The 26,042-nt window shown below is 39.3% G+C and overlaps 1 protein-coding gene across 1 annotated transcript in view; it reads left to right on the top strand.

Annotated features, from left to right (window-relative positions):
• Window positions 1-964: 964 nt before the first annotated feature.
• Window positions 965-26,042, top strand: part of fgd4a (FYVE, RhoGEF and PH domain containing 4a) — a 334,505-nt gene continuing 309,427 nt past the window's right edge. Inside the window, exon 1 of the mRNA XM_051920352.1 lies at window positions 965-1,348. Within this exon, the coding sequence (XP_051776312.1) occupies window positions 1,273-1,348 (76 nt within the window). The 5' untranslated portion in view covers window positions 965-1,272. The remainder of the gene's footprint in view (window positions 1,349-26,042) is intronic.

Here is a 26,042-nt window from a genome sequence, read left to right as displayed (position 1 = left end):
CCTGTGCCTATGAATTGATGGCAGTAACGCAGATCTCCATAATGATACCACCGTAAAGTACCCGAGAAGGGAAACTAACGGGGTCTGAGGGGTTAATGAGAACAGCCAGACTTCAGGAAATCTGCACACCACCAAGCTCGGAAATATACAGATGAGTCGCGTTTTTATTGCACAACCGCAACGGGGCGCTGCAGCATCGTAAATGTGTCAGTCTCTCCTTCCAGCAAATGTCAACCTTTTAACATAAAATTGCGGCTATGCTATCCATTTTGGAAACCCGATTTTTTTTCCATAACATCGTAAACGTACGACCAGTGTGTACTTCAACGTTAACGACCAGTCCTGAACGGGACGCCATACTGTCACACAGCGCCAATATACCCCACATGCATAGTACTATCTATCTATCTACTGGATTTATTATAGTAGATGCAGTTTATTTTTGCAGTAGCAATTTGGGAAAATGGATGGAGAACATTTGAGTAGGGGCCTACGGATTATAAACAAAACAGGATGCTGGTGCATTTCTCGAGAATATGAATAAATGTAAAACATATAATCAGGTAAAGAAAATACGTCAGGGCGTGGAAAAGGTTCTAGAGGTCCTATATTTCCAGAATTGTCTTCAGCCGTAATACCAATAAAGAGGTCCAATAAACTAAGGGATTCTGCGGAACGATTGCTTTCGTGAATTCGTTATTTTCCTTACATTAAGCGTACCGAATTTTTCTGTTTGGATGGAGAGCCTTAAAATTACATGTCTCTTGAGTTAAATGAAACTTTTCAAAGCTTTTTTCTTTAGCCTTTAATATACATCAATTTTGAGGTTATACAGTGTTCGGGCGATTACTTTTTTTCTTCTTTGCATATTCAGTTTCTAGTCTAAATAAGACCTACGGTCGTCTGCCGCACTCACCGGAGCACAAGTACTCCTCACTGCGGTAGTCGAACGGGGCTGGGCAAAGTGCACTCTTGAAAAAATAGGTGCAAACTGCGAAGCCAAAGCAAGCGCCTCAGGCAATTTCAGATTTAGCAAGTAAGACGACGGGGAGGGAAAGAGCAAGAAAAGAGAGCTCGCAGGCAGACGATATCTAACGCGCTACTTCATCGCGGGTCCTGCCAGCTCGGCCTGCAAAGACAAGCAGACAGGACCGTTGGGATTTGGACTGATTTGGGATCGACCTACAATCAAGTACCATTTCTCATGAAGGCGCCGCGGAAGAGAGAAAAAAACCGGCCTTGCCACTTGGATTAAACATTAATGGGAAAGCTATGGAGGACTTCAGAAGGACCGCATTTCGGAAGAAAAACAACCCATACCTGCCAGAGAGCGCGCAGGTCCAGACAGGTGAGATCTGCCGGCAACAGCGTACGAGCCGATCAGCTTTGTGTTATGTGATCTCCGTGAAGGACTCGTATCTTATTCTGATCTTGTCTTCGCTCCACTTTATTTTTGACATCAGTAAGGCTTGTAAAGCTTAATAAACATCACTGTATGCCTGCTGCCCAATCGGCGTTTAGAAAAAGGAAAAAAAAAGTCTTTTTGCAGAACTTTATCTGCTCATGCTCAACTTTTTCGTTACCATTCTTACACTGCAAACTATATGCCTGCCAGTTCAGTCCCTATCTCAAAGTGTCGAATTTTCTGCCGGTGCACCACTTGAAAGAAATGGATGTGGTATAAGGTGCCCTGGAATGGCGTTGAGGCCTCGCTGAGAAGTATTGGATAAAGGGTAGTAGTTTTAAGATTAATTGGGATTTTGCTACTGATAAAGGTTTTATTTTGTATCAGTTACCAAATTTATTTGCGCAGTTCCATGGTTATTTATTTATTAGTTTGCGTTTCAGATTTTTTTTTTTACTTGACCTCAGTTTGGCATTTATATTGTAACCCCCTTATATGTGTAATTCTCGCAATGGACAATGGAGTTATGATTAAAATGGATCACATTTAAATGTTGTCAGCTATAACCGAATAACTGAATGGTTTAAAGATGTTTGTATAAATCTGAGTACTGTTGAGGCTCATATATTTAATGCAATTAAACTTACCAACATGATTGATGTATCCACGACGATAAGCCTGCGTTTAGCTTTTAAGATGTTAGCATGCTGCACGTTTCAAATTGAGACGTGTGATTTCATTGACTTGTTCCATTACTTTATCTGCATGGTCCTAAAACATTAATTTTAATTTCGTATAGTGGCCTTCACAAATCACTCCCTTCAGTCGGTGCTAGGCAAGGCCTACCATTGTACAATTGGGAGTAGCCAACCTAAAATAAAAGATTATTCAATGGAAATTCAAATGTAATGGAATGTTGAAGAGCAAACACAAGTAAACCTAAATTTGAACATTACAAATATCTAGAGGAGAACAGGCCATTCAGCCGATCAAAGCTCACCAGTTCTATCCACTTAATTCTTCCAAAATAACATCAAGTCAAGCTTTGAAAGTCCTTAAAGCCCTACTGCCTACCACACTACTTGGTAGCTTATTCCAAATGTCTGTGGTTCTCTGTGTGAAGAAAAACTTACTGATGTTTATGCAAAATTTACCCTTAACAAGTTTCCAACTGTGTCCCTGCATTATTGTTGAACTCATTTTAAAATAACAGTTTTGATCCACTGTACTAATTCCCTTCATAATTTAAAACATTTCAATCATGACTCCTCTTAATCTTCTTTTGATTAAACTGAAACGGCTCAACACTTTTAATCATTTCACATAACCCTCCCTTGTAGCCCTGGAATCAGTCTAGTCACTCTTCTCTGAACCTTTTCTAGCACTTCTTTCTTTTTTAAAGCCTGGAGAGCAAAACTGCACACAGTACTCCAGAAGATGTCTAACCACTGTGTTAAAAAGCTTGAGCATAACCTCTCTGGACTTGTACTCTGTACATCACGCTATATAATTTAACATTCTGTTAGCCTTCTTACTGGCTTCAGAACACCGTCTGGAAGTTGATAGTGTCAAGTCCACTATGACTCTCAAATTCTTCTCATAATGTGTACTTTTGATTTTTAGACCACCTATTGTTTCATCAAACATAACATTTTACTTCCTATGTGTAATACTTTACATTTAATGACAAAAAATGTAAACTGTCACAAATCTGCCCAAACCTGTATGCTATCCAAGTCCCTCTGTAATGACTCAATGGATTCTAGATTATCTGCATTTTCTCCAGGGTTGATATCATCTGCAAACTTAACTAGCTTGTTATTTATATTTCTATCAAAATCATAGATACGTGTGTGTATATAATCTGTGATTTTGATATCTCTCTGTTATTAAAAAAATCTTGGAAGGAGACGAGACGTGATTTTCTCAGAGAGACACTTGTAAGTCCTGCGAGACAAGTACACGCCCGGGGCCAGAAATAAAGGACAAAGAGTAGATGACAAAGTAAAACGCCACAAAAAATTCAAAAACGTTGGCGCGGTACACATGCAGAGCAGGTTAGAGATGATGGAAGTACGAAAATTCAAAAGTCTCAAAAAAAGGACAAGAAAGATTGCATTAGCAAAAACAAACTTAAATTATTACTCAGTGAAATAACGGATCAGCGAAAAGATATTGAATATATTGTTCGGATTTAAACTTTTAAGTCAGAGACTTGTAGATCGTATAATTTGTGTTGCCATCAGGGAAAAAAAAAAGTAGTGTTTCTTCCCAATGAAGAGATGTATCTGTGAGAATTAAAAGATTCCAAAAATGGCGCGGTACACATGCAGAGCAGGTTAGAGGTAATGGAAGTACGAAAATTCAAAAGTCTCAAAAAAAGGATAGTAAAGATCGCATTAGCACAGACAAATGGAAATTATTACTTGGTGAAATAATGGAACAGCGAAAAAAGATCAAATATATTCAGATTTAAACTTTGTCAGAGACTTGTAGATCATCTAATTTGTGTTGCCAGCGAGCATTAAAAGATTCCAAAAATGTAGGCACGGTATGAAGTCCCATGAGACAGAAACTTTTAACATGAGATTCTTTCAAGACCACGGTCATCTAACCTCAGTCGTGTGAATGCTTTTGTCAGACACAATTCCTGCGCTCTCACCTCTTATAAATTTTATCAGGACAATAATGTTATATGTTCTAGATGACACATCAACGACTAAGGAAAGAAGAAAGAGCATGGACAAACATTCGAAAAAGTCATTTTATTTATTAGAGAGAGAAACGATATTCACTCACAGGCAGTTAGTTATACGTTGCGTTGTCACGATGTAAGTCCAAACACGGAATCAAAATTCAATGTGATCTTGAAGAAAAGTTAATTCCAAATATTGTTTTTACTAAAGTTTTTTAAAGTAAAAGTGAAAATAATGCATATGTGACAATTCCCATGAAAATAACAGTCTCTTAAAATTGTATATCCGGTTAACCAAACCTAGGGGTGGGCCCCCTAGTGTGTCTGTGTGTGTGTGTATGTATATATGTATATGTATGTGTATATATAATATATATATAATAGCAGGAGCCCTAGCTTTGACCCCTATGGAACACCACTCTTAACATCACCCAGTTGTGATAGGGTTCCTCACATCATAACCCTCTGCTTCCTGTGGATGAGCCAATGTTTTCACCTATCTATACACCACACCCCAAACTCCCACTTCTTTTACTTTGATGCCCAACCTCTCATGTGGCTCTTTATCAAATGCTTTCTGAAGAGTTCATTGATAATCTGTTCCAATAATATTTTTAAAACTGTAATCCAAACAAGTGGAACATCCTTTTTACTCATTTTCCTTACAAATCTGCGTATTCTGGTTCAGGGCAGTGGGGAGCTAAAGCCTATCCAGAGAGTATCAAGTTGAAGGCAGCACCACTCCATTGCAAGGCACACTTGCTCATATTGAAGCTGTTTATAGCCACCAACTATTCTGAAATGTGGGAGGAAAACCAGATTTCCCTAAGAAGACATTGCATACATACATACATTCATAAGAATGATAACAACCAGACCATAACTATTGCACTACAGTGCTGTTCACTCTTTGATATAGAAGATTTCAGTTGGTGAATATTGTTGTAACATTTTAAACGAGAAAGGAGTTAATAAAAACATCCTAAACTTTCAATATTACACATTGTAAAGTCAAAACAGTACACCTTATTAAATAATTTGTCTAACTCAGAATTGATAAAATATTTATTCTGACTTCAGTAAGTTATACTGATGTGAAACTTGGTTTCTTTGAAGAGTGGCTTGATGGGTGGAGTGCTGAACTCTAAACCAATGACTGCCGGTTCATTTGTGCCACTTAGTAAGCCTGATACAATGTATGTCACTTAATCTCTCTTTGCTGTAAATGTAAACAACTGGCCAATAGCTGTTCTTGTACTTCATGCTTTCGAGATAGTGTTCATCACACAAAGGCATTGTGTACAGAAAGTTATTTGTTACACCATGTCATTGAGATTTTTCTTTCATAACATAGAGACATGGGCGTTAGGTTGGTTTAGATTGTTCTATTTAGATGTAATTGGGCCCTGCAATGAGCTGGCGTCTTGTCCAGCGTTAGTTCCTGCTCTGCAACTAGCACAGTCAATACAAACAAATTAGAAAGTAAATGAATAATTTCCAACTGTAAAGACACTAATTAAAATCCAGTCTTAGTTTTGATTTTTCCAAGTATGTATCCATTTAGAACTGGCTTTCTTTACCATTGCAAACCAAACGGGCACAGATTCATGAACTTCTCCCAGTTATCAGTATTTTATTGTATGAATATTCTAAGCCCAGTAATAGAATTGAGAGTTATGTAGTCCCATGAAGCCATCAGCTTTAGATCTCTGAAAAGGTCAACGTTTTGATGCATGAATGTTTTCAGTTCCAGATAAGTGATGTTACAATTGAATCTAACTTCTGACAGAAGTTTTTGATGATTTATGTAGAGAAGCTCTGTAAATGATATAGGAACTTGGAAGAAAATTAATTCTTCTACCTAAAGTAACATGGAGGGAGAATCATCTGTTAATGTCTTGTTTGATATTTTTCATTGTGCTACAAAAATGGTGTTTAAAGAGATCTTTGTGTTTCCTTGTAATATTTGTCCCTAGATAACTGTTCTGATACAGTTGGTGAAAAGTTATCCAGCCTAGTCTAACGTGCCATAGAATTCACTGCAACAAGCACACTTTTATTTAAGGTAAATTTGAATCAAGAGATCTTAAGTTCTCCTATGAAGCCCAAAACTAGTGGTATAGATGATTGTGGGTCTGACATATTTTATTTAGTGCAGCTGCATAATACTGAGCACAAATGGGAAAAGTAGCACTGATTTAGGTGATGCCCCTCTTTTTAATAATTGCTCTTAATTGACTTCTGGTCAATGAAAGTACCAAATAGCTTAAGACTATTGACAAGGAAGACAGGGAAGAGATGATAATGAACTAAAAGTCATTGCAGCAGTAAGTATATTTCAGAGCTTTAAAGGGAAGTAGAAATTTTATTAGTATTAACTTCTGAAGCAGAAGACAGACTGTAAAAAGTGAGCTGTATGGAGTTCAATTGAATATAAAGAAAATGAAGAAACAAAAACCTTCATTCACTGTGGCTCACCCAGAACATGACTTCACACCTGTGGTTTATAAAATTTTAAGATTTAATTTAATTTTGACTATTGTATGACACACTTTTAGTTATTAGCGCTGCTGCCTTGCAGTTAGGAGACCCGGGTTCGCTTCCCGGGTCCTACCTGCGTGGAGTTTGCATGTTCTCCCTGTATCTGTGTGGGTTTCCTCCTGGTGCTCTGGTTTCCTCCCACAGTCCAAAGACATGCAGGTTAGGTGCATTGGCGATTCTAAATTGTCCCTAGTGTGTGCTAGGTGTGTGTGTGTGCCCTGTGGTGGTCTGGCACCCTGCCCGGAGTTTGTTTCCTGCCTTGCGCCCTGTGTTGGCTGGGATTGGCTCCAGCAGACCCCCGTGACCCTGTAGTTAGGATATAGCGGGTTGGATGATGGATGGATGGATGGACTTTTAGTTATAACACTCATACTTTATGCATTTAAAATTCCATCCAATCATAAGCAGAAAATAATTCAGTGCAAAAATCATCCGTTGAAGACTAAATTTTTAAATATTCAAAAATTTATATAAATAACATATATGTATATCGCTATTTGTGTGTTTAGTATTCAAAAGTATTTATCCTGTGTTTTTTGATATGAATAAGAAAATGTTCCCATTTTCATCATACAAGTACAAAATGTAGTGGTTAAGGCTTTGGACTTGCAGATAATCTAGAATCCATCGAGTCATTACAGAGGGACTTAGAGTTGTGGCAGATGAAATTTAATGTCAGTAAATGTAAAGTATTACACATAGGAAGTAAATATTTTAAGCCTGATTAGACAAAAGGATTAGAAAATCAAAATTACATATTGTGAGAGGGATTTAGGAGTCATAGCAGACTCCACTATCAACTTCTAGCCATTGTTCAGAAGTCATTAAGAAGGCTAACAATGTAAAGTTAGCACGATATGTAAACTACACGTCTAAAGAAGTTATGCTTGAGCTTTGGACTTGAAGTAGTGGGTGTAACCCTGAATAAGTCACTTGACCTGCCTGTGCTCCAATTGGAAAACCAAAAGAAATGTAACCAGTTGTATCATAAATGCTTTTAAGTTGCCTTGTATAAAGGCATCAGCCAAATAAGTAAATGTGAAATGTAAATGTAAAATGAAACCCAAGTAAGGCTAATACATAAGCCCTTATGTTCATGGTCACGTTTATCAAGTTCATGTGTACCTTTCACAATGACTATTTGGTAAAAGCTGCGCCTACACTTAGTGATGTAAGTGCTAACAGTCTACAGCTTTTGCAAAAATGTAACAGAGATAAACAAGTAACTAAACAGAATGTTGAAGGTCTTTAATAATACAGTTTGACATTCTAAGGCAGAATGTGTTATAAATGCCCTGAACAGAAGAGAGCTCTTTGCTTCCTTTACCACCCTCTTTGGTAGTTTGTGATCCCGAGTTGTGCCATTTCAAGATATTATTGCCACAGTGAATATGGACCTTGCTATACAGTTGGTGAACATAAATATAGATGCCTGGGCTTTTCTCAAATGTCTAAGGAAGTAAGGTTGTTTGCGATTCTTCTTTACAATAGCTGAAAGGTGTTGTGCCCACTTCTGGTCACCATTGATAGTCACTCCAATATATTTAAATTTGTGAACTCTGAGCAGCACCACCTGCTGTTATCTGAAGTGTACACCATGTACTTGGTTTTGCTGATATTAAGGGAGGGATTGTTTTCTCAATCAATGTGTCAGAAGGCATATCACTTCTTTGAAGGCCGTTTTGTCATTGATGATGGTCAGGTCTATGATTATGGTGTTATCGGCAGATTTATTGATGGAGCAGTGTTTGGCCACATTGTCACAGGTGAAAAAGGAGTACAGCAGGGAGCTTAATACATGAGATTGTGGATTATCCATGTTATTGATGAGTGTGGGAAAGCTACCAGTTTATACATGCTGCTCTCTACCAGGTAGGAAATCCAAAGTTTAGTTACAGAGAGTAGCCCTAAGATCCAATTATAGAAGCTTGGTTATCATCTTTGTATCACAGAGGAGGGGACGCTGCTGCACGCATGCTGCTGCCGCTCCTCCCTGTTAACAACACTTTTCGTAAAATTTGCATCAATCCTACACTTTTTTATGCTTGTTTTATTTTCTTCATTGTATGTATAGTTTGTGGATGCAGCTGACTCGAATTGTATGGATTTGGATTTGACTTTATTTTTGACTTAGGATTTTTTTGACTTTATGGGCTTTACCTTGACTGGGAACAACTGAATCTGTGGATCACGGGATGAGACCTACAAACATTTCTTTGTACCTTGGCGATCTAGGAGCCTGGGATGATCTGTCTCCTTGATTATAATTTGCTATACTGGTCTGCTCTCGATTCATTTTATTGTGCTTTATGACTAAGAACTGATCTGATGTTCACACCCACCTGGCTTGTGGCTCTAGGGTGATCGCACCTGTAATACCCAGCGTTACTTGTTTGTGGCTATATGTTGGAACCTCCAAATCCTGTTACCTCCTGCTATACTTTCTGCTGCTTTGCTATCACAGCTCATCTACGCCACCGCACCCTGCCCATCTCACCGGCTCCGCTGTGCTACTTCTTCACTGCTATCAGATAAGTATTGCTCAGTATCATGCTAAAATACTGTTGTGACAAACTTCTTCATATTAAACAGTTTGTCCAGTGCAAATGGTCTGACTGGAATATCCTAAAAGACACTGGTATTTTGGGGCGCCCAAAATATGTACATCACAGGTCAGGTCACCGCCACCGCCGGGCTGCAATTGAAAAGATCACCGGCAGCATTTGCTCAGGAATACGCTGTCCTACTCATGGCCCTGGAAATAGAAGTGTCAGTGTGCCAAATTTACAGTATGTGAAAATAAACTTGGGTCTTGGCTCTGTGCAAAAAGAAGTCTCATCAACAAATATTGCATTGTTTAATTTGAGATCTTTTAATGGCAAAGCATTGGTGCTGTCAGAATTCATCATTGACACCAAACTTGATATGCTGTGCTTAACTGAGGCATGGCAAAAACCAAATGAATTTACGTCTCTTACGGAGGCGACACTACCTGGTTACACTTTCCTCACAGAGCCTCGTAGCTCCAGACAAGGCGGAGGACTTGCAGTAATTGTCAGAGTGGAGTTAAACATCAAAAGAATCCCAATTGACTGTCCATTGTCTTTCGAGTGTCTGACTCTTAAACTAATAACGGATTCAGGTCCTGTCTTACTCAATGTTCTTTATCGTCCTCCAAAATACAATGCATTCTTCTTATCTGATCTGACTGAACAGACTATTTGTCTGTTTTATTTCATTCTGTCTGTTACCTGTTATTAGATGCAACTGAGAAGGCAAATTTCATGTTTTCCTGTGTAAACATGACTAAATAAAGAAACCTAAACCTAAGTTCCTTTTCCCAGAGAGTCATTCTTCTTGGTGATTTCAACATCCATACAGTATTGACATTCCCACATCTAAACTGAGAAATGAGTTCCTATCCTTACTGGACTATTTTGACTTGACACAACATGTTGATTTTTCCCACCCACTCTGGTGGTCATATATTGGATCTGATCTGCACATCTGGATTATCTGTCGGCTACACTTATAGCAGTTATTTGGGAGACTCTGACCATATAGTAGTAAGTTTCACTGTCTCATTACTGCTCCTTCCTTTTACCTGTAAACGACAAATTTCTTACAGAAACCTTAAAAATATCTGTCCCTCTATCCTTTCTGGATCCATTTCTGGTCTTGTTGAATATCTGTATATCTGTAGAATATCTCTGGTACTGCCCTCCAGTGGTTTAAGTCCTATCTGGCAAGATTTTGTTAGTCTTGGCAACAGCAGGTCCAGCACAGCGCCAGTCATTCAAGGAGTTCCACAGGGCACTGTCCTCGGCCCTCTGCTTTTCTGTATTTATATGCTTCCCCTTGGCCATATTATTCGTAGCTTTGGACTGGGTTATCATTTTTATGCAAATGATACTCAACTTTATTTCAATGTTAAAAGTGGAACTTCATCAGAGCTTTCTCAGCTCACAACTTGCCTCAGTGAAATTAAAACCTGGATGGAGCAGAACTCTTTAAAATTAAATTGCAACAAAATTGAACTCCTGCAAATTGGGACTAAAGTGCAACTTAATAAAATGAGCTCCTTCCCAGTCAAACTTGGCGGTGATCTCATCAGACCTGCCTCTACTGCAAAGAATCTTGGTGTAATTTTTGATTCCTCCCTTTTTTATTCCGCCCACATAAATCACATTAAGAAACATTCTTACTTTCACCTGCATAACATATCACATGTTCGCTCCTTCCTCTCCTTTTCCAACGCTGAGAAACTTATCCATACTTTTATCACATCCTGCATCGGTTATTGTAATTTCCTACTGGCAGGTGCCCCTTCTAATCATATATCACAATTCCAGCTTATTTAAAACTCGCCTGCAAGAGTCCTTACACGGACCAGCAGCAGCGAGCACATAACACCCATCCTGCTTCGCTTTCACTGGCTCCCTGTGTCTTACAGAATTGAATATAAAATTCTACTAATAACCTGCAAAGCCTTAAATGACCTTGCGCCAAACTACATCAGTGACCTTCTCCATCAGTATGTGCCTGTCCGCCCACTAAGGTCCTCTGATTCTGGCAATCTTGTTGTCCCCCACTAACCTGCACTCTGTGGGTGACAGGGCCTTTAGCTGTGTAGCACCCAGACTGTGGAATTCTTTTAAAAAACAACTCAAAACTCATCTGTTCAGGAAGGCTTTTAGTTCTACCTGACTTTATTACCCTTCTTTCAGTTTACCTCTATGTCAGGATGCTCATGTAACCTGTGTGTGTGTGCCAGACCATCAATTATGTTGTCTGTTAGGCTTTTCTCTGAATTTACTATCTTACTCTTCATTTATTTATCTGGTTTAGTACAATGCTATATACTGTATACCCTGCAATTTTTTCTTAAACTCTATGAAGTGCCTTGAGCATGGGAAAGGTGCTATATAAATAGAATGTATCATTATTATTTTTGATGGTACAAGAATGTGAAATATTGAGTGGGATGTTGTAAATAGCAGTCTGGCATGTAGCTGTTCATTTTATACAGGTTTGCCTAGATGTTATGAATTGTAAGGATTATGGCGTATGCTTTTTATTGGTTGTGACAATATGCAAGCCAGAGATGGACCAAAGTGTCTAATATTCCATTTAATGTGTCTCCTCTCCAGTCTCGCAACACACTTAATCATAATGGGAGTGAGTGCCACCAGTCTGTAGTCATTTGTATGGTTGACTTTTATTTTCTTTGGCACAATAATAAATGTCTTTTTTTGAAATTAATGGGTCCACAGATTCTTTCAGAAAGGCACTGAAGTTGTCATTTAAAACATCAGCTAATTGGTTGCTACTATTCTGCCCAAATGGCAAACATAAAATTTTTTACACGAAAAAAGAAAATCTGAAGTAACCCATGGTCATAAACTAGGAAATTTATTAATCCAACATACTAATGCCCAACATGCCAGCAAAAAATCAATGAGAAATGCACACAAAGTTCTAACTCCCAAAACTGATTTTGAGTAGCTAAGTGTAGCACAAAATTTGATCACAATAGCCAGAATCCTGAGTACTGAGAGTAGTGTGCCAATGTCATATATAAGCAAGGCACAATGACATATTTCATGTTTTCAGCGACAGGCTAAATTGCAAGAAAATAGAATTCAAGATGGTGGTAAAGAAATTTTAATAAACATAATGGCAAAAAACATTAAAGATGTGAAAATAAACTTACTGTATTTTCTTGTAAATCTGTTGAGACCTCAAGATCAGTCCTTGGGACCATAATCACATCAATGAACCAAACAGTACACCCTGGAACCCGGACATCTACAATGAACAGGCTTCAGTCATGATGCATGAATAACATCATGTTTCTTACAATGGGTTCAGCAAATCCAAAATATAGATTACTGACCCAGTTTTTTTAATGACAGTATAGGGACCAATAAACCTCATGGCTAATTTTTGAGAGACAACCCTCAGGAAGATTTATCACTTGGCAAGCTACACCTTCTGGTTTACCTGAAACTCTGAGGCTAGCTTATATCTATGGCCTTCAAATTGTGTGGTAGGGGTTGCTACTCTTCCAGGTTGTTCTGAAATAGGTACTGTGTTCTGAAACCTGGAAACATATGGTAGGAATTGATGAGTTTACTGAAGTTATTTCCATAAGGCATAGAGACGCTCAAATGGTAACATTTTAATATTGTGACTGTTTGAGTGTTCATATTTTAACATTCTGAAAGAATTTAGCCAAACGCAAGACTCCAGTCTGACTGGCGTCTACGGTACATCTCAAGAATTTCATAGGATTTTATTAGTAACCTGTTTCTGGCAGTTACATTGTGCTCTGAAATTAAGTTTACTTTCTTACCTACATCAGATAAAATGAATTGCCAAAGTTTCACAATACCTGTGGACCTTTTGCCAGAGATTTATTGTTATTTATTGACTTAGAAAATTTTTTTATGAAAATATCTGACAATTCCTTTCTTGTTTGTAACATTTTTTAATTGCATAAATTGACAACTTTTTGAAAATCAACAAGCAATCAATAATCCTATTGATTAGGATATTCGTGTTTGCACTCCATGAGAACCTTCATTGCCAGGAGGCGGTCAACAGTAGACTTCTTAGGTGTAAAACCAGACTGTTTTGGTCACTGGTAGATGAGCAAGTGATCATAGATCCTATTGAGGATGACCCTAGCAAGGACCTTAACTAGCACTAAGAGAAGTGTTATCCTCCTGTAGTTGCCGCAATCCAGGTGATCACCTTTCCCTTTTCAGATAGGGATGGCAAGTCCTGTTTTTCAGTCAGTCGGGATGACGACCATCTCCTAAATGAAAGCAAAGATTGCTTGCAATGCAAGGAGGACTGCCTTACCACCAGCTTGGAGAAGTTTACCCTAGATACCACAGATCCCTGCAGCCTACCCTATCTTTGGCTAGTTCACCATCTTCACAATTTCAGTGAGACTAGGTCAGGGGTGGCGAACTCCAGGCCTGGAGTGCCACAGTGGCTACAGGTTTTCATTCTAACCCTTTTCCTAATCAGTGACCAGTTTTTACTGCTAATTAACTTTTCCCCCATTGCTTTAATATCCCTGTTAGAAGAGTTCAGCCCTCTGAATTGATTCCTTCCTTCATTAAATGACAGCCAAGCAGAAATGAGATGTGAAACGAGCTAACAGATGACCAGCTTAACTGGGGCTTCAAACTCCAACCAATTTCACTCCAATCACTTTCTTAATTGAGATGCCAATTCTTGCTGTTAATTAAACCTGTTATATAATTCCATGGCTTGTTGCTGCTCACATTCTGCCATAGCACACATTTAAAAACTGTTCTTTCTAAGAGCACCGTCAAAATGTTTTGGTGACCTGAGAGATCAACCTTACCAGGGCTCGCAAAATTTCAAAATCCCTGGTAGCCCTTCGGGCAGGCACTCTTCAGTTTTTGGTAGCCCAAAATAAATTTAAGTAGCCCGAATAAAAAAGAGATTACTTTTAATGTATAATATTGTAAAGGAAACAAAACATCAATCAAAAAATTGTTAAAACACACATTACAACAACTGTATAAAAATTACAATCATCAACTCAAATATTTGGTTCTAATTGAACAGAAATTTCTATGAACTTGTAAGAACTGTGTAGAACATGAATCAGTCTGTGTCAGATTCTGAATCTGAAATTTCCACTGAAGTCACGGATGAGAAAATGCCACTCGACGTTGAGGGCATAGCATCTCCTTCATCAGCTTTCTCTTCCTGTGCATCAGCCTCCATTTCACTGCTCTTTGTTCTTGTCGGGGTTTTATGATCCAGGTGTCTTGAACCTTTTCCAGAAAACATCCAGAAACGAATTGACTTGTCAGGGCAAAAATATTCAACTGTTTCCCCATTAATGGAGAGTTGCATGCAGTCATTCAGTGTTTCAGGGTGTAGAGAGGTACGATGTGTTGTCTTCACTCGGTTCATGCAAGAAAATCCTCTGTCACAGATGGCTGTTGATGGACTAAGTGTCAGCATTAATTTCACCAGCAACAAGATATGAGAGAGGTGTTCTGGATTCCCAGAGAGGAGATCTCTGTACAAGCAATCATCTACCTTGCTACCCCGGTGTTCTGCAAGCCACATTTTTAGATCCATCCATTCTTGTGGAATTTTCTCTTTCTCTTCCTCATCTAGCAAACTGGCAAAATATGTGACAAGATAATCTACCTCCATGTTCTCCCTGTGTCTGCGTGGGTTTCCTCCGGGCGCTCCGGTTTCCTCCCACATTCCAAAGACATGCAGGTTAGGTGGATTGGCGATTCTAAATTGGCCCTAGTGTGTGCTTGGTGTGTGTGTGTCCTGCGGTGGGTTGGCACCCTGCCCAGGATTGTTTCCTGCCTTGTGCCCTGTGTTGGCTGGGATTGGCTCCAGCAGACCTCCATGACCCTGTGTTCGGATTCAGCGGGTTGGAAAATGGATGGATGGATAATCTACCTCTTCATCCCCATAATTTGCCAGCTCTTCTCTGGGGTAGGGAAGAGTGGAAGGGTCAAAAACCTTGAAACAAGAGAGAGGCTTTTCACGCAGATTTTTAAATCTGTTGTCCATGTACTTGACTGTGTTCTCAATAATCTTCTGAATCTCTGCACCAAAGGTGTCTTTGTCTGTGCCCTCACCTCTTCTAGCAGGTTGCTGACTTTTTGTGAGCTGAGTTCCACAGTAGCAAATGCTACCATCCTCGTTCGCTGTGAACTTTGTGTCCAAGGTTTTCTGGTATTCTGCTGGTTTTGTTTTTTGGCTGAGTAAGCGTGATGTGGTGCTCTCAACTAACTGATTTGTTTGTGTGATGTTTAGGTTATCATGCTGAAAATCAGTACAGCACTTGGATAAGATGGTACTGTAGAACAAATTTCTCAATCTTCATCTCCTGCACCACCCCCTTAGCCTTGGCTGCATCCTCGGACTTGACATCACTTCCTCCTGCCATGTTCTCCATATGAACAACAGTGGGAGTGTAATTTTTTTCCACAGCCTTCAGACATCTCAGCCAGCTTGGAAGCCACAGTGTGCTCTTCAGGCCACTGAAATGTGCCAGTTTCTCATTTAGCAGTTCACTTATTTCTGTCAGTTCTCTTCGCTTCTTTGGGGAATAGTAGTACATCTTAAAGATGGTTTTCAGTGTATCTTCAAATTTCACCAGGTATTCACAGTCTTTCACGCTATCCAGCATGGCTAGCTCTAATTTGTGTGCCACACAGTGGATTGGTATGATGTGGGGTATCCTTTGTTTCAGACTCCCAGCTACTCCTGTTTTCTCACCCATCATCACTGCAGCACCATCAAAATTTGCACACACTACTTTCTTTTTCCATGTGTCTTCTCTGATACCCATGGTGTTCACTGCTTCATCAATAGCCTCTAAAATACAGGCAGCATTTGCACTCTTGACTGGATGACATTTGATCATGTATGTGGATATGTCACCATTATCTCTCACATACCTGACATGAACCAACTCCTGTTCTGTTATACCAGTGTCTGTACTGCCATCTGCAAGAATGGATAAGAACCTGCTTTCTTGAATTTCCTTTTCAATCTGGTCTCTTGAAGTTTGTGCTATTGCTCCAATAAACTCTCTGCAAGCATGGTCATTGAGGTAAGTGGAACCAAGATCTAGGCCATTTGCTTTTTGAAGTTTGCAAAGACTGCTAAATTTTGCCAATGGTAGTTCACTCTTTGCAACATAGTACGCTGTTCTAAACAGCTTTTTCAGGACTTCTTGTTGTGCTTGGTTTATTTTTAGTATGTTTTTTGCAATTGGTGTTTGTTCTGGGAAAGATGCTGCAGACTGAGCACCAATGCATTTCTTGTGATCCAGAGATTTCTCATAGGTTCTGATGGGGTCTTTCCTAAAATTACTGATCCCAGTAATAAAGGCGCTTGTCGAGTCAGAAATTGAGGGAAACTCACGACACACCCGGCAGAACATTATGTTATTTAGCTTGTCATATTCCAACCACAGAAATTCTTTTGTCCATGAAACCAAAAAGCTGCGCTTTCTTTTTGCCTCATAGTCTGATTTGTCATAACTTTTCCGCTTTGTGGTAGGCTTTTCTTTGGCTGTCCCTTTTTCACCCTGACCTGTCTTATTTGGCTCAGCAGAACTAAAACACCTGCGTAAATCCATCTATTTTTACACACGCACACACATAACGGTCAGCGATTTTTTAAATTCTCTGCGCAATCAACCTCTATCACATGTTTATGCATGCTGCGGGAGATTTCACTTGTCACGTTTGAATAGTAAGCTAATGAGTGATAAAACAATGTCAGAGGAATTGGTGCGCAATTAATCCGTCACTGACCAATCAGTACTGCCGCTCTCTATACACAGTTCGCGTGATTGCAAAGTGAAAGTAAAAAACAAGCGCGAATTCAAACGCGATTTCAATATTTCACATATTGACAGTGGCTCATCGATGCCCGAAAATGACATAATTACCCAGCTACATTTGCGAAAGAATGCAAAAGCATTGACATATATTTTTCCTTCCTATGATAGCCCGACGGGCAGGGCTGAGGTAGATTTTGGTAGCCCGACTGGAAGACACAATAGCCCCGGGACGTCGGGCTAGCGATTTTGCGAGCCCTACTTACTAAGACCATCACCTCTCTTTAATTTCAGATATTGTGTAATGGGCACAGGGGAGCTGGTCATGTGGTGGCTTGTTTTGTGTCTCATTATTGTTTGGCTGCTAATTAAAGAAAAAGCAACAACTAAGGAGCCTGAGTCAAGTTAATTAAAAGAAGTAATCAGCAGCAAAAACTGGTCACTAATTAAGAAGATGGTAAGAATGAAAATCTGCAGCCACTGCGACACTCTAGGCCTGGAGTCGCCACCCCTGGACTAGGTTGTTCACAGCTAATTGGAGGATCAGCTCAAGAACCCTGGACCCAGAGATGTCCAACGTCCTTGCCAGAGGATCAACTTTAAACAGCTGCTCAAAGTAGCCACCCAAGCGGGTCACAATTGCAGCATCATCTGTTAGTACCGTTCCATCACTTGCCCTGACTGCAACTATCTGAGGAACAGGTCCAGATGTGTGTAATGCTTCGATTTATCTATAAGCAGGACATGGGTCTCTAGACCATAGATGGGTGTCACCTGCTCACAGATTCTGCTAACAAATGCCTCCTTATCTGCCCTCGGAGCCCTCGCAGCCGTCCTTTTCAGTTCCTAGTACAGACCGGTCTTGCAATCAAGCCGTGTGCTATGACTCCTTTCAATATCCAGGGTGCCTTGCGAGAGAGATGAAACACCTCCTTCTGGGCACACTGATAACACCAACATAACCCATATCAACCTTCAGGGTCTTGTCACGAATGGTCTCCCACATCACATTAGGGTCAGCAGTCGTACCCAAGTCTGTAAGTTCTTCACTCAAACATTATGCAAACTCATTAGAAACAGTCTGATCCTCGAGTTTGCCCAGATCCAGCATCATTTTCTTAGTAGGTGGCAGCCTACTAGACCTAAGCTGGATATTCAGAGAAGCAAAAAGTCGTCTGTGGTCAGAATTCACAAACTAGGCACTTCTGTAGACCCTGCAGTTTTGTAAGAGCGTCCAGTGTCTGCCCATGAGGATGTGATTGATCTCCTTCACTGCACCACCAGTACTGGAGTGCAAAGTTCAACGATGCAGCTCAGGGCGCTGGAACCAGGATCCAGCGATCTGCAGCCCCTGACCTTTTGCAAAGTCAAGGAACATAAAGCCACTTTTGCTGCAGTTGCCAGACTCCATGGAACCAACACAATCATCATAACCAGCTTTATCAGTGCCAGTGGTCACGTTGAAATCACCCATGACCAGAGGAGTGTCACCTCGGGGGCACCCTTCAATCACCAAGCAAAGCTGCAAATAAAATGTCTTCCTCACCAAGACATTACTCACCACGTTTGGAGCATACACAGAGACAACAGACAAGGCACCCACCACACCACCAGGATTGGGACCCAGTTGTAACAGGTGACACCTCAGCACCACACTGGAGCAGTGTGAGGTTTTTGGACGGTGGCTGGAGTGCCAATCCTGCCACCAACCCCCAAGTTTACCCTGCAAGTTGGAGGACTATTTACAGGGCAGGTGCAATTTAACGTCATACCCAGGACCATCCTAAGGGACATAGAATAAAACATTTGGCATGTTAGAAGGGATTCATTAAGAGGAATATGCATCCCAATGCAAAAAAAGACAAGAATACAAGGGCAAGGATATTTTATAGTTTGCAGTTGTTTTTGATATTTTTTTCAATTTTGTAATATGTAATTTTATTTATTATTTGTTTTTGTTGGTCTGTTGATGAAGTAATTCTGTTCTAGCATTGTGCTAGTTACTAGGGGTACTTAATTATTGTATCACTGTATCTGTGCATGTGTCATTTGGTATACAGTATAATACATGTCATTCTTATCTTCAACTGCTCCTGTTGTGAACTTCAATAATACAGAAAAGATTTTTTTTTCCTAAAGAATTTAAGGTACTTTTCAGTTTCCCAGCTGATGCATTCATGGCTAAAAGTCTTGTTCTGTGCCTTTATAAACACTCTCCTGATCATAGGTTTTAGTTTCTGGGTCTGTGTTTATAATCTGTACCTTTTCAAAAACCAGAAGCAGTGCTACATTACATGGAAAGACATGCATTTTCATCACAAAAAGCCTAAGTGGTCCTAGCGTAGAAGGTGATATATATGTTCATTGATTACAAAGTTCACCTTTTTTTGGCTAGATACACAACCAAGCAAATAGAGTAGGTTGAACTAGTAAGAGTCATTAGATGTGCTGTATAAAGGTTGACAACTTTATTAGTTCAGCCTTTAAAAAAGAATTCTATGTGTAGAAACAAAAATAATCAAATAACTATTTTTAGGCACACAATTAATGCTTTATTATTCAAATGGTGGAGATAGCTGTGAGTAACCGATTGTGAAAACACTACTACAGAAAATAAAACTATTCAAGCTTTATCTTAATCAGTTTGATGGGTGTAGTTTTATAGTTCAATGAAAAGCCAATCTTTATCCTGTTTGACTTCTTCAGTGAAAAAAGATTTAAAGCACCAGGTGTCAGTAAATTGTATCTTCCTCTTGGTGCATGCATTTTAAATTAATGTGTGTAAACAATGTGCACTCCATTGCAGTAATTTTGCAGAAATTAAGGAGCCACTTTTTGTCCTGCCTTTGAAAGTGTCTGGCTTTGTGCAACAATGTTATTTTTGTTTCAGAGTGTGTTACTACTTAGTTTAAACCGGTTTCAGTAAGAGTGTAGCATGCCATTGGGTTTGGGCATCATTCGCACCCTGAAAGTATATTATCGCAAGGAAATGCTGAGAAAAATTTTCATCAGCATAACTTGTAGACAGGAGGAGATTAAAATTAACTTTGAAAGAAGCTATTGAAATAATTGCAAATGCCTAGACGCAAGCGAAAGAAAGCACTATAGTGACAAATACAGAATCGCACCACAGCAAAATTTTCATTACAAACAAATATTTTTTAGGTCCCTGGCAGTTTGCTGTAATGGAATTTTACCTGTATTAACAAAACTCCAATAAAATGTGGCAATACAGCTAAAACTTTGTGTCAGTGATATAAAGGATGGCTCTTATTAATTAAGACCTGTATTTGTTTAATAATATTTGTTATTACTGATAAATGATGTTTGATGGATTTTGGATCTTTGGTGCATGTTGCCTACATTAAGGGAAAAAATCCAGAAATGCAAATTAATTTGGGACAAAGTACATCAATGTCCTTTTGTATTCTCCAGTTATTATCTACAAGGGGGCTTCGCTTGCCTACCCACGGCGTTTTGAACCCGTGCCCGCTGGGCAGCCGTAGTTTCAGACGCGCGTTGCAGGAGCTTGCGTTGTTTTGAATCCGTGCTTGCCCTGCTTCTGCGGTTTGAGACGCGCGTTGTAGGCGTATATCCGTCAGTCGAGCTCGTTCGGTTTGAACCCGTGCCTGCTTTGCCTCCGCAGTTTCAGACGGTGGGTCGCGTTCTGCGTTTTGTACGATCCCAAGCAGCACATTATTCCTAACTTCACTCCGCAGTAGTGCCACGCACAATATGGCGGTGACGCCTGCACCTTCACTACGCAGTAGTGCCACTCACAATATGGCGGCAACGCCTGCGCCTTCCGTATTATGTCGGGTTTTACCATGCTGTGTAGGCGCTTTTGCCTTTCGTACTTTCCCGCACCTTCCGACGCGCGATGTAGGCACCTGCATCTTCCGGGTCTGCCTCCGCTGTGTGGTGTGGATGTTTAACTGTCGTTTTTTCTGCTTTTATATTCTGTATCTCGCTGTGCATGTGTTTCGTGCCTAGGTTTTTTTGAAGCTGTTGCATTCCAGTTTTCATCATCTGTAACCTGCTCTCCATGTGTTTGGCCCCGTTCTTTAACCTCTTTATGACGTTTTACTTTGTTTCCTACTCTGTTTTTTATTTCTGACCTCGCTTTATCCTGCTTGCGGCATGTCAGACGGTTCGTAGTCTCTCCCGTTTCACTCTGGGGCGGGGGGGCTTTGTGTGGCGCCTGTGCACGTTCGTAATCTCTCCCGTTTCACTCTGGGGAGGGGGGCTTTGTGTGGCGCCTGCGCACTATGTCTCCTGCGTCCACGGGCAGGTCCCTGCATCCATATCCGGTTTACCATTCTCGGTTAGTAATATGGATAATATTCTGCTTGCTAAATTACCACACATGCATAACTGTTTATTATTTTAGCCAAGTCTTGCACAGAGCTGAAGAAGCTGTATAATGTGACTATAGCCAAGCAGGGAAAGCAGCTGTCTGGACATGTTTAAAATGTGTGCAGCTCCAGATGTGAAATGTTGAGTGAGATGCTGAGCATGCTGTTTAAACCCAGCCACGTATGTTTCTATAACTTCTGAACATTTCAGTTTTTGCAGGCTATTTAAACTAATCCATCATACATCATGCTTCTCCCAAGTTAGGGCAGCAGGGTGGTCAGACATATCCAGTCATTTTGTTATGCAAATGATATTTAAGTATTGACCAGACTGGAAATTTAACCTTCATTCCTGGAGGTGTGAGGCAGCAGTACTAACCATTTAACATGATGATGATTATTAATATTTGTATTTTTTTGAGATTGCATTGTTTTTTAGCTTAAGTCATATACTGTATATTCTTGATGAAAAGTGAACTTTGTTTGATCTAAACAGCTGCAGTATGTGTGCAACTTCTACTTCTACCTTTTACATGTTACCTGACAGGGAGGACATCATACCAGGTAGCTAATCAAATCAAAAGGAAGGTTGTGGTGTTTATTTTAACCTTAAAAGGCTTCCTTGTTGTTAATTTTATTTGTGATAACAGAAGCTATCCAACTAACAATGTGAATAAGTTGTTCCTGGCAAAAATGTGCGAAGATAAGATGTTGATCATGAAAATTCCACAGTGTTACATCAGGGTAATGTTACACTGGAGGCATTGTGAATTAAAGGATCACTAAATGTGCCAATTCCATATTTTTATAAAATACTGTTTCGTTTCTCCCTACTGCCTTTCATATTTGTGATCCTTGTGATAATGTGACATGAGCACCAGGATTTCAGTTGCATGCTTGTCTTTATATTGCTGCTTACCCTGTATTCATTTGCTTTGCTGCTTGAGTCTGATGCTTTTAGTATTATGGTGTTACAGCGCTCCTGGGAGTAAGTTAGTGCTATTGGCATTATTGACCATATAGGGTCTAAAAAGTGAAGGTAATGCTGCATGTTGTCTGCATTTTCACTATCATTAAAAACAATAAAGGTTCAGCTATTATGATTTTGTTTGTTGTGAGCCATGACTTTATACAATATGTAATTGATTGATTCATCAAAGTGCTGATGTTCTTATGGTAGCTACAAGTGCACTCCTGGGCATTATCAAGAAAGACTTTGATTGCTGTAACATTTAAATGCTAAACTGTTATTTATAGAAGACACACATGAATGGCACACTAGCCTAAAGAAAAAACATTAAACAAAATACGTTTCAATTTTACTTAAACATGTTTCATCACATCTTTTTCTTAAGTTTGACAGATTAGTTTTGCTCCATAAAGTTTAAAAAACTGTAAAGTTGTTAGTTTGCTTTATAAAGCTTTATTATGGTTCACATCGTAAGGGCTGTATTGTGAAAAGATGTACAGTAATTAACTCATAAAGATAAGTAGCAATTGTTCAGTGCCATTGCATATTACAATCGTTCATTTTCATTTTATAACTCGAAGACTTGTCAAGTTAAATTAACTTCTTAGACTAATACGGTTACTCTGAAACTTGAATGTAACTTTTGACCTTGTAATTTAAAGTACACTTTCTTAGGTATTATTTTAAACTTTTCTAAAAGGAATACTGTGCCCAAAAATATATTTTTTATATGTTACTTAAAACCATATGTTTTATAGTAATGGCAGAGGAAAATTTGTAGTCTCATGATTTCATGGAGTACATTGTAAAATATATATTTTATAATAAAAAGCCAATGGTGACCAATGCTGTGCTATGGCAATTGATATGAAAACACCCATTGGTGGTTTGGGGGAATCTTGAGTTGCATTTTCAAAAATGTTTAGGTTTGGGTCAGTTAGTCTATGAAATACAAAGTTTTATTATTTCATTCTAAGAACAGTCATCGCAGTTACACGACTGTCCTTTATACATCCATAGGCATGGGCATTATGAATCTAAGCATTCATCTATCCATCCATCATCCAACCCACTATATCCTAACTACAGGGTCATGGGGGTCTGCTGGAGCCAATCCCAGCCAACACAGGGCACAACACAGGGCACAAGGCAGGGCGCCAGCCCACCGCAGGGTACACACACACACCCACCCACCCACACACCAAGCACACACTAGGAACAATTTAGGATCGCCAATCCATTCTTTGGATTGTGGAAGGAAACCAGAGCACCCGGAGGAAACCCACGCAGACACAGGGAGAACATGCAAACTCCGTGCAGGGAGAACCCGGAAAACGAACCCAGGTCTCCTAACTGCGAGGCAACAGCGCTACCACTGCGCCAGCGTGCCGCCCTCTAAGCATTCAGTAGTCCTCTGTTTTCTAATAATAAATCTTGTAAACTATCAGGTAGGTCTGGTAGGGTCTTTACCATGGTAAAGGAAACATTAAGCATGTTTCTTTAGTGGACTGATAAAGCACAGATAAGCTGATGAAATTCAACTATTTGAAAAAAACATCTACCCATTTTTCATGAATATAACTGATCAAAACATAAGGTTCTGGCATGCTGAATCCTACGCTGATGGTGTTGCTCAAGCAGAAATGAACATAGACAAGGCATAATGCCATTCATATAAATGTAATGATTGTAAACAAATAAATACATTAGTTAAAAACAATTCAATAATTTTTTGACTTTTGATATAGCATCTATTATGGAAATTATTATATGAAGCTTGACTGTAAAAAATTTTTACACTGTTTTTTACAGTACATTACAAGCGGAATGAAAGATGCTGAATAACATGATTCAGCCTAGCTTCATTTTTTTGCACTGTCCTTTATGTATATGTTACTGATAAATGTAATCTTGGACTGCACCCCCCTCCTAGAAATCTGACTTGCAAATTTCTAGTTGAAATTGTTTTCATCTGTGACATTCTTTGCTTATCCTGTTTCCTTAACCAGTCCTACTGGGATCTGCACAAACTGTTCTTTGACTTGCATGTTAAGAGATGTAACCCAGACCAGAAGTGGTAGATGTGTGGCATCAGACATTGAGCAAAGCCTTTGACCTGCTGTTTAGTGTGGTGTCTGTTTCTGGGCCGTTAACTGCATCATGTGCAAGTCTCTTGAGTTTCATTAAAGTAAAGATCTCCGTTACTATTGATTACTCAGCAGTTAGAAACTAACAGGTTGCATAAATTCTTTAAAGATTTGCACAATTGTTTAGGAAACACGTGTTTCAGTAATAGGTGTAGTATATGTTTACCAGTCCAGTACTTAAAATGTAAGCCCTCCTTTATTTATGTTACACTTAAAGATTACTTTTTACTTCTAACTTAAGTGGTCCTGAAATCGTACTGCTTTTGAATGCATTAGCTGCTTTTAGCTGTATTTTTAAAATCATTTTAGGTTAATATGTTACTAAGATTTTCCTTATTTTTGTTTTTGCTTCCTATGAGGTTTTGACTAATAGTCTCCATAACTAAGGGCACTTGATGAAAGATGTTTTGGTGTGATTGTCAGAGCATATAGATTGTATATTTTTTTTGTATATTTAGATTAATATGATTTGTTTGACTTATATTCCTCTAAGTAGTAAGCTTTAGAACACGCAACTCCGAACATCTTTAATACTTTCTGCTGGGGTAGACTGAGACTTTGACAATTTGTGAAGCTCACAGTGTAGTATTTGAATCATTTAAAAAATATAATAGCTTAAAGTACATTTCTTTTGAGGCAGTACATTCAATCAATCATGAACTTCATAAATATATGTTATGTCCAATGTTTCAAAGAGTCTTTAAACCAGTCCATCCATAACCCAATACATACATGGTTGGTGTGTTGTACACAAGTATACTTTCATAGTGACCAATCATCATTAAGCAATAACATTTGCCATAAATATACAAAACCCTTCAGCTAAACCTTAAATGCGTTGGTTACAAAGTGTATCCTGTGAAGTATTTCAGTTTGTGCCAAAATTATGAGTATGTTATACAGTCATTCTTAGATGTGAACTCTAATAGCATTTGATTTTTGAAAATATCTGGAACTGTCATTAAGAAAGGTTATCCTCGGTTTTTTAGGAACTGGTACAATGGTCATGGATTTCAGGCACAAGGGGACTACACCTGAAAAGAGAGAGAGGTTGAATATGTGTGTAAATACCTCCGCTAATTGGTCAGTGCAGGCCTGGAGCACACATCCTTGCACATTATCAGGACCTGCTGCCTTCCTTGTATTGATGTTTTCTAGTGCCCGCCGCACATCATGTATGTGTACGACTACAAGCTGTGAGTCTCCAGTCAGCTCGAACCTGACTGGAGGCTGTTTATTGTCTTTGTCAAACCATGCAAAGAAACTGTTAAGTTCCTCTGCTAGGTTGGCATTGTTATTGGCCAGTGTGTATTGTACGTCATTTTTCTTTTTGTAATCCGTGATTAATCGGATGCTTTGCCACATCTACCGTGAGTTTGAGTTACTGTCAAAGTCCTCCTCAATGTGTTGTTTGTACATTAGTTTAGCAGACTTGATGCCCTTCTTGAGGTTAGCTCTGGCAGCTCTATAGGCTGAGGTGTCTCCTAATTTAAAGGCTTTGTCCCTTTCCCTGAGCAGCTGTTTGACTTCACTATTCATCATGGTTTCTCATTTGGGTAG

The sequence above is a fragment of the Erpetoichthys calabaricus genome, chromosome 1 (genome assembly GCF_900747795.2).
Source record: "Erpetoichthys calabaricus chromosome 1, fErpCal1.3, whole genome shotgun sequence".
NCBI lineage: Eukaryota > Metazoa > Chordata > Cladistia > Polypteriformes > Polypteridae > Erpetoichthys > Erpetoichthys calabaricus.
The sequence above is the reverse complement of the archived record's forward strand: the minus strand, read 5'-3'. Positions and strand labels throughout refer to the sequence as shown.